Consider the following 17,256-nt stretch of genomic DNA (forward strand, 5'->3'; position numbering starts at 1 on the left):
CACAGCTTTTCTTCAAGTGACTGATATTACAGTTTTTGTTGTGACACGTCAAGTTTGTTTTGTAGTTTGACCAGGTTACTCAGCTCTCTAATGATATGACTGACACTCTCTCTCTCAATGTTTGGTATTACAGTCTATGATCTCGTAGTTCGACAGTGTAGTACATCTAAAAGTACATCATGAGCTGTTTGCCCCACTTTCTATTAATAAAGCAGCATGACTAACACATGTATACTGATGCTGAGGTAGATAGTAACAGTCATGCCACTTAGGAACACAACTTTCCTCCAGGGTATGACTTAATCTGGCTCCATCCTTCCTATGATCATTACACAGAGCTTGTGAAGTACACGTTTGCAGTTTAAAATAACTTTCTATTTTACTAATAAAAATAGTTTTCTATTCTAACATTTTAAATTAGATTTTTTTCCTGTGATGGCAAAGCTGAATTTTCAGCATCATACTCCAGCCTTCAGTGTCACATGATCCTTCGGAAATCATTCTAATATATTGATTTGCTGCTCAAGAAACATTTCTTATTATTATCAAAGTTGAAAACAGTTGTGCTGCTTAGTATTTTTGTTGAAACGTGATACTTTTGAAAACTCAGGCTTCTTTAATGAATAGAAAGTTCAAAATAAAAGCATTTGTTTGGAATAGAAATCTTTTGTAACATTCTAAATGTCTTGTCAACTGTCAATTTTGATCAATTTAATGCATCCTTGCTGAACAAAAGTATTAATTTCTTTCAAAAAAAACAAAACATACTTACCATTAAACTTACAAATGGTAGTGTATCAGCTCTCCAAGACCTTGCTGTCTACTACCTACATAGGCAAGCTGCTTTCTAAGGCAGTATCCAAACCAAAAGTGAACTTCATAAGTGACAGATTTTGTACATTCTACATGAAGCAACTCAAGCAATTGGCGTTTAACGCATATTCATTAATTCCAATGGAGTTTGATATGGAGTCATGTCACAACAGAAAAAAATATCTATTTTTTACAGACTTATTGAATGAAACTAATAATACATGCACTGCTGCCTTAGAATTTCTAAATTACCAATAGCTTAAGTTTGGGGCACGGCTACCTGTCATTCTTTTTGCAATTTTACTGGGTGATGCAGATGCTAATAGTTCTAAAATCACACACTTACATAAACCATGACCATGATTAAAAAACATGGTCATAATATCATCAAAACAGTTTTAGTCATTTTAGTACTTTTTCATGTTTAAAGGCAGGGTACGTGATTTCTTTGTTATGGTGGTTGAAAGTCTCTTAAAATCCTGATTGCAATCACTGTTAAATGGTCTAAATGTATTTATATGGTATATCGTCTGTGGAGGGCATAGGACCATAAAATGTTTGTGGAAATTAATCTGCAGCAGTCAGGTGGTACAACTCTTTAAGTTATTTATGTTCATTATCATTGTAATGTTATATGCTTTAAGACATGATGTAGTTCAACGCAGTCTCACGTGACGCATTTGTTTGCTCCCTGCTATAAGGAGGCGTGGCTAGCTCCCTATTGCTAGCCTCTCCAAAAATTGCCTACCCTACCTTTAAGTTTTTCATATAATATTTTTATTTTATTTCAGCCTTATTTCAATTAACAAAAGCATTTTTAGTTGTTTCACTTTTAACACTGAGATACACCTTTCCTGACCTGTAGCATAAGCTCGCAGTCATCGCGTCCCACAAAGATCATCTCACGGGGCAGCCGGTGCCGCGTACCCCCGCTGCTCACGAGGAACCAGGACGTGAGGCTCATCTCTGCACTCTTCTCCAGCCTCAGTCCCTACGTCATCCTGATGGACAGATAAAGAAAGAGAGACATTTATGAAAAACCTTCAATCAATAACATTCCATTTCTCACTCCATACACATTTTTACAAAACTTTAATAAAAAAAGGTGCCCTTTTATAAAGAGATCACGTCCGTCGCACATAGACGTTTAAATTTGAACCGACAGTGGAATGTGGGTGGAGGGACAGAGAGTAATCTGTTAGACCGCGCTGAAATCTGCTGCATGCTGACTCTTTTCTGAAGCTACAGAAGCCTGGGACACTTCCCTCCTCCCTCGCTGCCTATGATCATTGCCAGATGCGGCAGGAAGTGATGTAGCCAACTTGGCTGAACACCCTACTGGGCTCCGGGATTTTTTTTCCCCTTTCTGTGAAAAGGAGGTCACATTCAGCTGCTCCAGGCTACAGCTGCAAATGGTCTGGGAAGAGGAATTTAATGTATCCTCCTGACATACAAACCCACTAGCCCCTTCTAAGTGACCCAGTGATACTCTGGAAACTCCTTTATTTTACAAAATACATGGTACTCCAATGTATATACCATGTTAGAATATGGTATATGTCCAAAACTAGCATTTTAATGGTATATGTCTAAAACATCATTGAGTTATTTCCAGCAATGAACAACCTCAAACACAGATGGACAAACGAAAAACAGAGTGGGTCTCACTGACATCTGACCTGGAATAACAAGTCTCTATATAACTGTAATTATTGAAGAAAGCATGTCTGTGTCACCTGGAAGACCCTCACCGCTAATATCATACAGCACTCACAAGCAGCTAGGGCTACTTCACATTGGATATAGTGAAAGACCTTTTTATTAGCATATCACTATGACAACATCTTGATCAATAATGGTGCCGTTTTGATAAATGTGCCTCGTATATGCTGAGAGAGCATTATGATTATACTGCTTGAGGAGCTGGAACACAATAATCCACTCACTGAAATACAATATAGCTGAGGCTGACCTCCACTAACAAATTCTAAAGGTCTACTTATGGATGTAAATTAGATGTAACCAATATTTTTTAAATCTACATAATTTAACAAACTAAATATGAAAATCTAACTAATAAAAAATTGTTTAGAGTTTATAATTTTTTCGAGTTTGTAATAAGATTGATTTACTTTTGTCTATTCTGTAATTTTGACAAATATATACTTTAGTTATATAGGTCTGTATTTCTTCCTTTTATAAGACTTTTTTGTATAATAATAGTAATGGGGAAAAAATAAGAATGTATTTAAATTTATTGTATATTAACTCTTTTGTCAGCCTGCGTCTAATGCGATAACATATGGAAGCTTGTTTCTGCCACGGAATAATTTGATAATTTGCGACTTTTTAATCTTAAAATTATGCCTTTTATCTCAGATTTGCACGATATAAAGTTGAAATTGGGAGTTATTAAGTCAGAATTGTGAGATATAAACTCGCAATTGCGTGTTATAAAGTCAGTACTGTGAGAAAAAAAATCTGAATTGCAAGTTTATATCCCGCAACTCTGACTAACTTACAATTGCGACTTTATATCTCGCAATTCTGACTTTATAACACACAATTGCGACTTTTTATCACACAGTTCTGACTTTATAACTCTCAATTGCGACTTTATATCTTGCAATTTTGACTTTATAACATGCAATTGCGACTTTTTATCACACAATTCACAAAAATTTTCAGTCGTATTTTTTATTAAACAAAAAAGTATTTTGTTTGAAAATCCCAGTACTGCAAAAAAGAAAGTTCCAAAACTAAACCCTGTGAGTGCTTTTATTCAGCTACAGAGGTGTGATATTGGCTGTAGGATTGGGAAAAAGCTTCGAACAGGATAAAGTTCTGGGAAGTCCTTCACAACAGAGATAGATTATATCTTGGGAGCTTGCAAGGAATAGCTGAATACTAGCAGCTGGGTTTTCTCTTTTCTGGAACACAAGCATTTATCGAGCAACCGCAGGAAACCCTTTATACCCGTCAACTACCCACGGAATTCAGGAATAAGCACAACGTGGCATAGGCGCTCTGATGTGGTGCGATACAAAATTTTCTTTTAATAAGACATGAAAGAGTTTAGAAGCTGGAGAATAATGGTCGTCAGTACCTTCTGATGAACACATGCATTCAAACCAATCTCAATCTTCAAACCCATCACAATCCCTGCATGGCTGCTGAGACAATCTTCTTGAGAATAAGAATACTTAAAGACTTAATTTAAAAGCTTAAAAACGAGAAGGCAAATCTGCAGACTTTACTCTTGGAGTGAACTTCACCTTCTTAGAGGCACACGTATGCTTAAGATTTCATGAGTCGCAGAATAGAGTGCATCACTTTCTATTAAAGCAGCTCTGTGCCCAAAAAAGCTCTGCCTTTCTTCCAAACGGAGCGACATATGGTGTTTTTAATGGGTGAAAGGGTGATTTCACCATGCTGGCTGTGAGTGCATCCTCCCGCCTCAATTTCTGAAGAGATGGATTGTTTTGGGTTGACGGAGTGTGTATGCAATGCACAGGAAGTGTGGCTAACGCTTCCTCCTGCTCATCTCTGAATCCCTGTCATCTTTAAGAGGAATAATGCACTGATTCACTCTGGAATAAAAGAAGCAGCAAAGCTGGAAACCACCATTTTAATAAGGAATAACAACTGGAATGACTAAAATGTGACGGATTGTGATGTTTTTTGTTGTACTACACTTACAAGTAAAATATGTTCTTTTCAGACTGGTGTTTCTCATGCATGAAGCTCTTGCATGACTTTCTGCATGAAGTCTACACCCATCTAATGAGATCTCCAGCCAGATGATGACGCAGCCCTGTAAGTGTCCTCCCTAATTCCCCTGACCTCATATTATGACCCATGAGTGCTAGCCTGACCCATCTCTGCAGCAGCCCAGTCAGGCAAACAGACATTCTTAAAGGAACAGTTCATCCCAATAAAAATTCTGCCATTTTTTGACAGACAAGTCAATCATATATGACATATATAAAGCAATTCAAGCATGCAAAACCCGCACAAAATGCACACATTTAGATTCAACAGTGCAATGTTGACCCAGTGCGACTGATTTTCCAAAAAATACGGTATATGGAAAAGAGCACGTGACTATTTTGCACCTTTTGCACCCTGAAAGAAAGTCATGTTTGGAACTACATGAGGGTGAGTTAATGATGACAGAATTTTCATTGTGGGATGAACTATCCTTTTCAAACTTACTGTGTGAGATTAACATTTCATGACAGACAGGGTTTAAGTACAGCTGATGCAATGTGACATGAATGTCGCTCATTCAGAAATGTAACGTTTCGCTATACAGTGAAGTCCTTGTGTCTGTGAATGCCAAGTGAAGGATGCAAGTCCTTGAACTGATGATGCCGGGATGCAAGTCCAAATAAACTGTGAATTGTAACAACACTGTTAAAAAAGGTCAGTGAAAAAGTCAATGTTCTCACTACTGCCATTAGTATCTCTTCACTGAGGCATCACAAACTGTTCATTTTATTGTCTTGGTTCATTGCTTTCATCTAACACACCACACTCAGAAATTAAATCTTCATCATTCAGTTTCTCTTACAAAGCATTTGGTTTGCATTGTCAAAAAATTTCCAGAAACAGATGCTACTACAATAAGCCAGAGGGCATCTGAGCCTTCTGTCTCAAACCTAGGAAGACATCAACTACATTTCTGACTAGTCACCAGACAGTATATGCTAATCTATTTTAAGTGCACCTCTATATGCTAATGCTGGGAGAGAAAACGGGAAATCCACAGACATCCTCAATGCTTAAGAAGAATACAGCAAGTGGGCCTGACAGAATGAACAGTGGTCTTTCATTCAGTTAATTCAAGGTGATGTTTGCACTGGGAGGAAATAGGCTAGATTTAGTGTCTTGTGTGTGAACAATGTATGTGCCATTCACCTTATTCCACAGACCATATCCTTCTGATATTAATAAATGAGATCCAATGCATTGTGCCTTCTTAAAATGCCATTCCAATAATTATGTAAAGGTGCAGTTACATAGTGAAATTTCAGTCCCAAATTCAGTTCCATTGTTCATTATTAATAGTGTAGTAATATATGAAGCACAGCTCACACAAAAGTCACTTTCAAACCAAGCAGCTTTCGGTTGGTCAGCATGGCGAATTCATGTGACCAACTTAAACATCAGTGAAATCTGCAATCTTCGCCCTTACACTAAAAAACTAAACTAATAAGCACATACATGTTCAAAAATCTAGACAAAAATAGTCAACTTCACTTATCAAACAGATGTCAGATGTTGGACTATCATCGAAGGCTTCAACCTAAACAAATGTAGCCTTCCAGTGAAATAAATAATTAACAATAAAAAACAGAACAGAGTCTTAGTTTATCAACAAAAAAGTGATGAAATGTAAAACAACACTGTACAGTCTTCACTGTTTAATAATCCTACTAAATCTGCTAAAGAACAGTGAGTAATTTTCTCTTGTTTTTTTGTTGTTCGATTTATTTTGTTGTTTGGCAGCAAATATATTAAGCTCCTGTCACTTTAAGACCTAATTCACGGATCCAATACTGATAACACATGCCATTTATTTCCCAACTGTTTATGTTCACTTAAGACATAACCGACTGTGTTTAAACAAATACTAACCAAGCTGGGCATTTTGACACATTCTGTGTGTATTTGACCATTTAGCATGAACCCGAAGCACAAATTATTCTTTGCTTGTCCGTGTTCCACGCTTGGGGAACAGTATCTTTTTGCAGCTTAATGCAGTTTTAATAACTGATTTAGCCAATTTGGACGTTAAGTTTCGGCTTTCAGAAGCGGAACAGAAGCGCACCGCTGTGAAGGAAAGAAATGCAGCAAAATAGCACAGCCCTATTTTTTTCTGCAGGGTGGCTGTCATTGCCATGTCTCCGCAATGACGTTAAGAATGATTGTCCTTTTCAGACTCATGGTACAAGTGCCAGTCCGGTGAATGTAGTGATTTTAGCTAGGGCTCCTCGATTATGGAAAAAATCATAATCACGATTATTTTGGTCAGTATTGAAATCACGATTATGTAACACGATTATTTCACATGACTTTGGGAACCTGTTGCATTTATTAAAAGACACCTTTCAATAATTCTTAAAAAATTTAAATTTGAACATTTATTGTACTTTTTGAACTATTAAACAGCCCTGCAAACTCACAAGTGGTGAAAAGGGTGACATGTTTACAAAGTTATTTGTTGTAGGGGGTCACAAGGGCGTTATTTACCTTTATAAAGGACAATTTATTAAACCTTACTAAATATGTTTTATGTCAAATTCTTACATTTGATCAAATTCAGTTTTAATAAAAAGGGCTGTTATCCATTAAATTAATTCACACTGCAAAATTACAACTGTAAAAATATGATGAGATTAATGTTTAAACAAATAATAAAATAAAAAATAAAATCAATGATACCTTTAAACAATAAATCAATAGGTGGCGACAAGTGACCGTCTTAATAAATGAATCATTGAGTCATTCATTAAAACGATTCGTTCAAAATAACGAATCATTTAGTAACAAAACACAGCGCAATAGTGTTGCTTTTCATTTGTAACTATTTTCGTCGGTGAAATAGAACAAAACGAGTCAATATTGCATCTAAAATGTAAGTTACTACATTTAAACTAGACTACTTGTTTATTAAACTATAAATTCAATTTTCAAATTCAACATTTGCAATCGTGATATTATAGAACAGCCCTTAGTCGTGTTATGTTACTTAACTATATCATATATTATAAATAAAAAAACTCAACATTTCTACCTCAGTATGTTTCTTCTGTGAGTTTTTGTGTGAGCTGTTAGGCTCATTTGTTTTGATTTCTCCACTAATGTCTCGCCTCACTAATAGACAGGCATCGCAGCTTCCAGAAACTATCCATTACCAATCTCTGTTCACACTGACTGATCAGTCGGGCAAGTAAAACTCTCTTTCACTTGAAACTTAAAAATCCCCTTTTCCCAGACAAGCAGACAAGTGTGTTCTCTGTGTTCATTCTCGATTTGTTTCGTGCTGTAAAGCGGAACAGATGATCAGGTCATGTGCGCGCGCGCTGCCGTTCGCTTGAACTGAGGCGCTACAGTGATCGAGCAGAAAGAGATCGGGACAGCTCGAGAGACGTCTATGGTCTCACTCCAGTCTATATTAAATTAGCCGATTGTTATTGTTAAGTTTATTGTGCTTGCAATTTATGACTGTATCTGTCTGAGAGAGTTTATGGCTTCGGGAGGGGCGAATGTGCACGTGCGCGAGTCATCAGAACACAATACAAAATAAGAGTGTTCTTGCAAAACAGAACATGGCAAAAATAATCGTTTTTACTCGATTGAACTATTTTGGAGATCGTTGGGAGCCAAAATCGAAATTGATATCGAAATTCGATTAATTGCACAGTCCTAATTTTAGCTGCGGATAGAAAATTGTCCCGCGAGTTTTGCATCATCTGATCTGCCTTTTTAGAGACCACTGACTGATCAAACAAAACGATTATCGGCCAATAGCGATCGTGATCAGATCACCATTGAATCTTCTAACTAAACTTCTACATATAAATTATACAAAAGCTTTACACAAAAGACAAATAGAGTTCAGTCTCCTTAAAATAAACATGAATAATACAATTTTATTTTCATAGCTACGGCCACATGAGGCCAATGCAGTAAAACACGCTGAGAGAGCAAATTTGGGGATGCTGTAAAAGTACCATATGGCCATGAGAAGCAGACATCTCATTTACATCATCCGCATGTGGCAGGAGGAAGAAATATCCATCATTAATCCAAATCTAATACACTTGTGACTAAACCTTATCAGAAACAACAAAATGTGTCCGTTGGGTGGTAATAAACACATAATGACATACTTGACACAACAGACCTACTTATGTAAATAAACAACCAGTAAATGTTTCAGACTAAGGGGAATTTCTGCAGCATGTTCAGACACCGAATCAGAATTACAATGAGCTATTCATTTTCTGAATTACACTACCGTTTTGTTTGGGGTCGGTAAGATTTATTTTAATGTTTTTGAAAGACATATCACAAGGCTGCATTTATTTGATCAAAAATACAGTAAAACACATTGCGAAATAGTATTACAATTAAAAAATAACTGTTTATTACAGCTATTACTCCAGTCTTCCTTCAAAAACACTTCAAAACACTGTTCGTAGTCATCCAGTTTGAAATGTTGACTAAATCTGGTTTTCCAGATTTTCCATCGCAATGTTCTCTTCATATTTACGATTCTTTGCAGCCTTTAGCCACTGCCTACAATGTACTGGATCCTTCACTGGACGCCGAAAGTAACTCAATCCAGCTAAAAGTTTACTCTTTGAATTCTTGCACCCAGGAACAAAACAAGTCAACACCATTATAATTAAAAGTTTGCTAAGAAGTATTACTAAAGCAAGGCGGTATAGTCAAGCATATCCACAGCAGACTGGTGCCCAGTGCATGAGTGTTGAAGTTTTCCTACCTATTTGGTAAAAGGGGAGACAACAGCCTTTTTTCTTTGTTTTCTCTGGTCAGGTAGCAATGCTTTTATTTTATTTTACTGTCTTTATAGGCAGTCACATTTTATTGAAATCCTATTTTGCCACTGTATACTGAACTGTGCTCAGTATATCATCAATAAACCTTAACTCTGAGTCTGACTCCCATTGCACCTTTAGGTATCTGCTGTACTTCAGTTGCAAGTTACAATCAGAAGACCAGATAGAAGCTGAGGACAAATAATGGAGCAAAAATACAGGTCAGAACTAAAGAGCAGGATTAAGCTAGCCAGTGGGCATACAGAATCCAGACTGGCCTGAAGATGATGCAATAGTCTGATCATCACATAGACAGCCATTTATATGGATTTGCAATATGAGAGCATGACCCCCAACAAAAAGCTTAAGATATTACATTTAAAAAATGCATATGCAAGGTTATTTTGTACAGTTTATTAAGGAGGGAAATTATCCCTTATATAGGCTACTAATTCTCTGATAATACTGTTTTAGTAACTAATGCTGCGAGCATGTGATTCTCTCTGTCTTCTTTGTAAATCAACATTCAATTGGTACTTCCGTATAATAACAGGAAGTTCACTGGATTGGTCAGTCAACATGATCCAACTGAGGATATGATGCTGACTTATAAATAATTAATGATTTGGGGCCCAGGGTTCACAAAAGAAAGATTTTCTTGTGAAAGCCCTAGACGCAGTGATATGTTTTGTTCTGGGTCTAGGATAGTTGTTGCATTTTCTCTCTTAGTGGATTTAAGCTCTGAGTCAGACATATCCTGATGTCTTATGAGCCATACAAATTATTAAATCCGTTACTGTTCAAGTATCTGTTTTTCTTTGTTTTAGTGTTTTCTTTGTTTTATCTCAAGAGAAGAAATAATTAAAAGTTAGTCAAAAAAGCTAAATAAAAACATAAACATTGTCTACTACTGTGGCTGTGACAGTACAGCAACAATTTTAGAACCCGAAAAAAGATGGACTGAAAAGAGGATCTGGACCATGACATGTATTGAAAACAGCTGTTTCATATAACCTAGATGCAATACTGAGGGGATAGTTACAGATTAGTCAATCAAAATACGCTAGAGGAAATGTGCAAAGCTATAACAGTTATACCCCAAAACAAAAAGACTACAAGGGTAAAAGCAAACACACCTTGACCATAACGGAATTTTAAGTAATTTTTGTTGTCACTGTGTGACACTAATTTTTATTTATTTTAAAATTGAGTAACTAAATAATGAACTAAAATCGGTTGCAAAAACTTACAGCACTTTAGAAAAAGGAATAATTTGTCAAATCTATTTTTTTGTTTTGTTCCTCTAGCCTATATATTAGATAATACAAATTAAGCAGGGTCAAACTAAAGGCATACAACTTTGGTCCTGCAGAAGGAAAAAACTATTTATTTAATCTGCTCTCCAGTGGAGTTCAAATAACAACTTAAATGTATGGACACTGAATTTGGCAATATTATACACACACACACAAAATTCTTGCTGTCTAAGTTGGCAGCTCAACTCAATAGGTTTTGAGAGACAGTCACTTTTAGGCTTCAAATCCCAATAACGTATAACAAACTCTATGGAAGTAACAAAAACCTCAGAACCCCTTGGTTCAACAATGAATCTACACCATTTAACAAACCCTATCACACAGGGCAGTTCACTGTCAAGAAGAATTGCTATTTTGACACTATACGGGTTTCCTCTAAAACTGGATGTAGCAAACATGTAATAACAAGGTATAAACATTTTGTATCGTTGAAAAGTGCCATGAATACTGCAGTCAAAATATATGTAACGTTAGGCCAGATGTAGCAGAACAAAACAAGAGGCTTTGTCAAAACAAAGGATTCTGCGCAGTGCCCTTCACAGTGTGCAGCAGTGCCCGGCAAATCATCCACATCTATTACACACCCGAATTACAGTACAGAAATATTGTTGTTTTTGATGGTTCGCTGCGATGGAGAGCAAATATTACGATACTAAGCAAGATGCCACGCGTTTGGGCAAACTGGTGACCAGTTCTCGTGCTCGTGTCCTCTTCGTGCACCATAGTCAAACTCACTATTTCAAATACTAATACCTCCGTGTATTAGAATATCAATGAAGTAGGCTACACACAGCGTATGGTAAAAACACGCATAAAGACAGGCGGTGCTCGTGCTAGTGTATTCATTCAATATGATAGAACTGGCTAGCAGTGTCCTGCTATTACATTTACGGTATCCTCCTGAACACAAGAAAAGATCAGATCCCAGGAAAAGCGTGCATTCTGTACACCTCAGGCGTATGGCAAAATACGAACAAATGGATTAATACGCTAGCTTTATTATAGCAGCTAGATGCCTTATTGTTGTGGGCACTAAATATATGAATGGCTCTTTATAAGAACGCTCACTCACCCCTTGCTCTTCTTTTCGCTGTCAGTTTTATCCCAGGCTTCAATGCAGCAGCTAAATGGTTTTTGTAGCCCAGCCCAGTGTGTATCCCCACGTCTCCTATTTGCCTCAGTTGCTCAGCAGCAATAACGTTATTCCTAACAAATAGCGGCGACATACGGCAGCCTGGAATCAGGCAAGTAGGACAACGTTTGCAGTTCCAACACAGTCCGGTGGGCGTGTCCTAGTACAAAGACTGACGTATAAAATCTTTTATAGATAATTTATTTTTTGTTTTATTCAGAATTAACTTTGGACGTAAATATATATATTTTTACAATAATAAGTATTTTTTGACAGTAAAAGATCAGTACAATAAGATCGTGAGAAGCGGAAATGCCCTCTTGTAGTTTTTTACTCCACTCTGACCTAGACAATATGATGTTTTTAAAAACTACAAGTCCCTGTTGTCTTTGCGTGGTTTACGGAAGAGCACCTCTGCCATGCAACCGTTGACGTCTTTTTGGACGTAGTTCATTGATACTCTACTACACTTTCAGTAAAACTGAGCATGAGAAATTGTATGAAATATTCACAAACAAACATTATTGGCTTTATTACGTGTTTCAGGCAACAATGAAACCGTCCCTGGACTCAGACGAGGAGGAGGAATTAGGAACATTACAGAAGACATTGAGAGGTGATGTTTTTATAGATAGAACATAACGTAACGTTGTGAGCCTGCGTTTCAGCCTAGTGTTGCTCTTCCACAACGCTTCAATATTGAAAATTATACTACAGAATGCAAATAATGCGATGTAAACAGTTTATTCACACTTTAAGTGACCCCTGACAGGACATTATCCATTGTAAACATTCAGTGGCAATAATATCATTTGTTTTTGTGAAATATACTGAACCACAGAGCACCACTATTTTTGTATCTAACACAATTAACGTTAGATACACAAGTACTCAAACGTGTTACTACATATTTGACATTTAGCATATACATTATAGGTTATTTATGCCATGTTATCTTCTATATTCTTTTTTTAAGCTATAAAATCAATGTGTATGTGTGAATTCGATGTTTAAGAGCGAGCCAACCGCAGTATCCAGCATCTCTCCAGCATGCTGGCCAGCCACAGCTCTGACTCTGAGTCTTCAGAACCAAAGCAGCAGCAGGAGATGCTCAGTCCTCTGCTGAAAACCCCCTGTATGCCAGTTCAACAGAGTGAAGCAGGTACAGATCATACTGGAAGAATGTTACTTTTCTGATAAATCATATTTTGGGAAGGACTTCGTGGCATCCTGCTGATTTTATGTATTAATATCCAGTTTATGCAGAGATCTTCTAGATGAGAAAACTTATTTTTGTGCAACTACTTTATTATTATTTAATGTTATTTCAGTCAATCAGCTGCGTTCCTTGCTTCAAAAGCAGTCCAAAGATGCAAATGTTCAATCACCTTCGCCTTCTAAGAGGAAATTGGCAGGAAAGGTACTCTGTTTATTGCTTACTCCAAGGTTTGAGTTGATAAAACGCTACATAATAATTTCCTGTAGCTCACACAGTAGAGCATTGGCCCTTGCAATGGAAGATCATGGGTTCGATTCCCAGAGAAAGCTAGAATTGATAAGAATTTAAATGTGTACCTTGAAATGTGATGTAAGTCACTTGTCTGCCAAATGCATATATGTAGTTATTATATTAAATTATATATTATATTGCTCTTATTTGTAACTTGCTTAATGTTAACATTCATGCGTACTTAAAAATCTAATATGTGACCAATATTAATTGTGCTTTCTAGCAAAGAGTCACGGATGAGGGCAGTAGCAATCTGCCTGGTGTTCATGACTTGGTTCCCATCATCCACAATCAATCTGAGTACATTCAGCACCTGGAGGCTGAGGTCAAGTTCTGCAAGGTCAGTCGTGTTAATTAACATGAGATAGTATCTGTGAACTTAAGTCTTGTAGTCAGAGGCTTGATAATGGGGGTTTCCCCAGTAGTCCGCAACTGGTCATGTGATTGCAATTCGACTTTAAGGCAGTTGTAATTGTGTGTTTGTTTTGTTTCTAAAGGATGAACTCCTTGGAATGAAACAGAGAGTAAGAGTGGTAATCGTGGAGAATGAGAAACTACATGAGGAGCTTAAAGCAAAGGCAGTTGAAGACACTCTTAAAGAATACACATTTGCAAACAGCACGGTACTCTTTTCCTTGAGGCTTTTTGTTATGGTGCTGCTGATAGGAATGGCAAATGTGACACTATAATGACACAATTGATGAAAATAGCTTGCAGTCTGCATACGCATACAGTATAGATTTTCTTTAATTTTTTTTTAAATGTGTGCATAGAATTTTGTCTCAACGTCTCATATCCTGTGATTTTATTTAGTTGCCTCTGTCCTCTATTTGATCATTTTCAGTTAAACATGGAGCTCACACCAGAAAAGACTTCAAAGCAAAGACTTGGCTCCATTAATCAAGCTGAGGACCACAAGTGGAAGAAAGAAATGGTATTTGTTGTTAAACATTCATGTAACTGAAAATGTGACATGAATAAATGGACTGAATATGCACCAAAAGAGTGATTTCCATCTCTTTCTCTAAGGAGCAGCTGAAGTGTCTCTATCAAGCACAAATGGAGACCCTGGAGGCTCAAGTGGTCTCCCTGAAGTATGTGGGCTTCAATCAGTGGCCAAGCCTGAAATATATTCTCTCTCTGAATCAGACCACACTAAAATACAATCTTATTGAATTAAACATTTTATTAATTTGCATTGCATGACATATAATTTTAGCATTGCATTCTGGAGTGAGAGCACATCCCTGGTTATAAATGCCTATTGCTCGATAGATTGCCATAGTGTAGGTTAATGGGATTTATAGTGCTTCCTTTGCTCTTAACAACAGTCATTGTACTTATTGCGCATCTGCAGTATTTGTCCACCAGTAGAAATAATCAGTCATTATATATGCATAATGCAACAATCTGCATGTGTTTGTGTAGGAAAGACTTGGCAAGCATTCAGAAGGAATATGAGGAAACGAAAGAACGACTGAGGCACAAAGAAGCGATGGCTGTGGCGGTGGGCAGTGGTCAGCGTATGGGTGGTCTGTGTCTGAAGTGTGCCCAGCATGAAGCGGTCCTGGCAGAGACGCACTCCAATGTCCACGTACAAAGCATTGAAAGACTCACTAAGTAAGTGTGTTTTTAGTGTTTTAAATGTAAGTATGTGTCTAAGACCTGGAATAATTATGTCATTCTATTAGATATAGATTTCAAATACAATAGAATTTTTTTTGCTCTTTTTTTTCTTCTCTCAGGCTCACAAAGGCTGCATTTATTTGACTGAAATACAGTAATTACAGTAATATATTGAAAATATGATTGCAATATATCAAAATAATTTTTATATTTGAATGTTTTAAAATGTAAATTATTCCTGTGATGAATGAGTTTTCAGCACTCCAGTCGTCAGTGTCACATGATCCTAGAAATCGTTCTAATATGCTAATTTGGTGCTCAAGAATCATTTATTATTATTATTATGAGTGTTATGTGTATTATCACAGTTGTGCTGGTAAATATTTTTGTGGAAACTGTGATATATTTTTTCCAGCATTTTTTAATGAATAGAAAGTTAAAGCATTTATTTGAAATAGAAATCTTTTGGAACATTATAAATGGCTTTACCTTTGATCAATTTAATGGGTCCTTGGACTTTTATAATTAAAAAAAAATCACAGATTAATTGATTATTGGAAATTCTGTTAATTGCAGTCTGATATTTTTTATAAACCTGATTTACATTTCGATTTTCAAACACACAAATTAACTTGAGAAATATTGATATAGCAACTGCCTTGCCCTTGGAGTCAAACATCTGGCTTAATTAACACTGGTGGGCTCCTCTGACCACTTTTATTGATCTGTGTTGATTTAGTCAATTCTTTTTCCTTATAGCAAGGTTGAAAGGAGTCTTGACTGGTCATGAAGCTAATCTGCTGCTTTCCTGATTATGTGTCAGATCAATGTCTGCTTTCAGTAACCTGATGAGATGCCCATGTTTGTGTCTCTGTTAGAGAGCGGGATGAGCTGATGACTGTGCTCTGCTCTCTAAGGGCCAGTCAGACTGAGGCCCAGCAGAGAGAGTGGGCAGCCTATCAGCAGGTTAAACAGGCAGTGGAGATGGCAGAAGAGGCAAACCTGGAAAAGACAAGAGTATGTGCCAAAATGATTTGAATATGAGTTTTACTGCTTTGCATGATCATAAATACTTATGGAGTACTGTGTAGACTTGAGATAGATATACTCATTGACCTTGACCTTCGGTCTGTCCCTGTGTACCTGCAGGCTCTGGTACAGTGTGAGCATTTCCACAATGAGCTGACTAGACAGCGGGAGAGGCTTGAGAGAGAGCTGGCATCTGAACAAGAGAAGATCTCCCAGGCCAGGGAGGCAGCGCGTTCAGAGAGCAAGAAAGAGAAAGAAGAGCTCGCCCAGACTGTTAGTTACCCTACCATAATTAAGAAATGTTTTCTTACTTTACATGTATGCTGATATATTCAACTGGCTAGTATGACTGTCTATGTTCGGTTTGACAAAGCTAGTTTTTGCTGCCCCCTAGTGTCATTTTAATTGTGGCACACATCTAAAATTTTGACGGATGACTTCAGATTCAGATTTTAAAAAAATAGGAGGGATGACGTCAGAACTTGGAAGACTTATTCGGCACTGGTATCCACAAGACTTTCCTAATGGGTTTTATAATGGGGATATAAATAGTATAATAATAAGGTCTTTAGTAAACATAACTTGACGATACTTGAATGTTTTGTTCTGCAAGATAAACTGCACACACTCACACCCCAAACATTCTTATCTAGTTATTAAAAACATATTTTTTTAAAATATGATAAAAATAGATTTTTAAAATCAACATAACAGCTTCAAAATTCGTGTTTTCGATATGGGTGTGTGTTATTTACGTTGCAGAGAAAGACATCCAAGTATCGTCAAGTGATGTTTACCACAAATCTTATTTTACTTTTTCACATGAAAATCTCGAGGGAACCAGTGGTGCATTAGTCTTCCTGGTTTTGATGTCATCTCTGCGCCACTCTATTCTGCACTATTGTTTACTAATTATGTGAACTGAATTAAAGCTTCAGGTTTAAAACAAACTAAAGAGAAAACCTTAATTGTTCAGAATATTGTAAGTGAGGTCTAAAAATCTGAGACTACTAATAAGACCACTGTTTTGAAATCTTATATTTAAATGTACTTATTATTTTTTACTAATTTGAAAGACAAATCCAAAGTGACTTACAAACAAAATGAGTACAATCTTACATTCGTTTTTTCTAATTCAATACATTATTACATTACAAATTATAGTAATTACATAACAATTTGAATGAAAAGTTTAATTGAAAATTTTATTTCAGAATGTTGTATTATTTGGTTTGTGCCCCTTTTGCTTTAATGACTACA

General features: G+C 36.6%; 2 protein-coding genes across 15 annotated transcripts in view; one reads left to right on the forward strand and one right to left on the reverse strand.

Moving 5' to 3' along the window:
- Positions 1–12,151, reverse strand: part of cep170aa (centrosomal protein 170Aa) — a 49,534-nt gene extending 37,383 nt beyond the window's left edge. For all 14 annotated transcript variants that reach the window (XM_077237296.1, XM_077237294.1, XM_077237292.1 and 11 more), the window contains exons 1-2: positions 11,772–12,151; positions 1,673–1,814 (exon numbers count right to left, since the gene is read on the reverse strand). In XM_077237296.1, the coding sequence (XP_077093411.1) occupies positions 1,673–1,777 (105 nt within the window). In that variant the 5' untranslated portion in view covers positions 1,778–1,814; positions 11,772–12,151. The remainder of the gene's footprint in view (positions 1–1,672; positions 1,815–11,771) is intronic.
- Positions 12,152–12,233: 82 nt separating this feature from the next.
- Positions 12,234–17,256, forward strand: part of sdccag8 (SHH signaling and ciliogenesis regulator sdccag8) — a 41,494-nt gene continuing 36,471 nt past the window's right edge. Inside the window, exons 1-10 of the mRNA XM_077237304.1 lie at positions 12,234–12,447; positions 12,847–12,993; positions 13,163–13,251; positions 13,565–13,681; positions 13,839–13,964; positions 14,186–14,275; positions 14,371–14,435; positions 14,770–14,961; positions 15,846–15,984; positions 16,117–16,269. Coding sequence (XP_077093419.1) covers positions 12,384–12,447; positions 12,847–12,993; positions 13,163–13,251; positions 13,565–13,681; positions 13,839–13,964; positions 14,186–14,275; positions 14,371–14,435; positions 14,770–14,961; positions 15,846–15,984; positions 16,117–16,269 — 1,182 coding nt within the window. The 5' untranslated portion in view covers positions 12,234–12,383. The remainder of the gene's footprint in view (positions 12,448–12,846; positions 12,994–13,162; positions 13,252–13,564; positions 13,682–13,838; positions 13,965–14,185; positions 14,276–14,370; positions 14,436–14,769; positions 14,962–15,845; positions 15,985–16,116; positions 16,270–17,256) is intronic.

This window comes from Siphateles boraxobius, unplaced genomic scaffold (assembly GCF_051911475.1).
Source record: "Siphateles boraxobius isolate OS27281-9 unplaced genomic scaffold, OSU_SipBor_1 20, whole genome shotgun sequence".
NCBI lineage: Eukaryota > Metazoa > Chordata > Actinopteri > Cypriniformes > Leuciscidae > Siphateles > Siphateles boraxobius.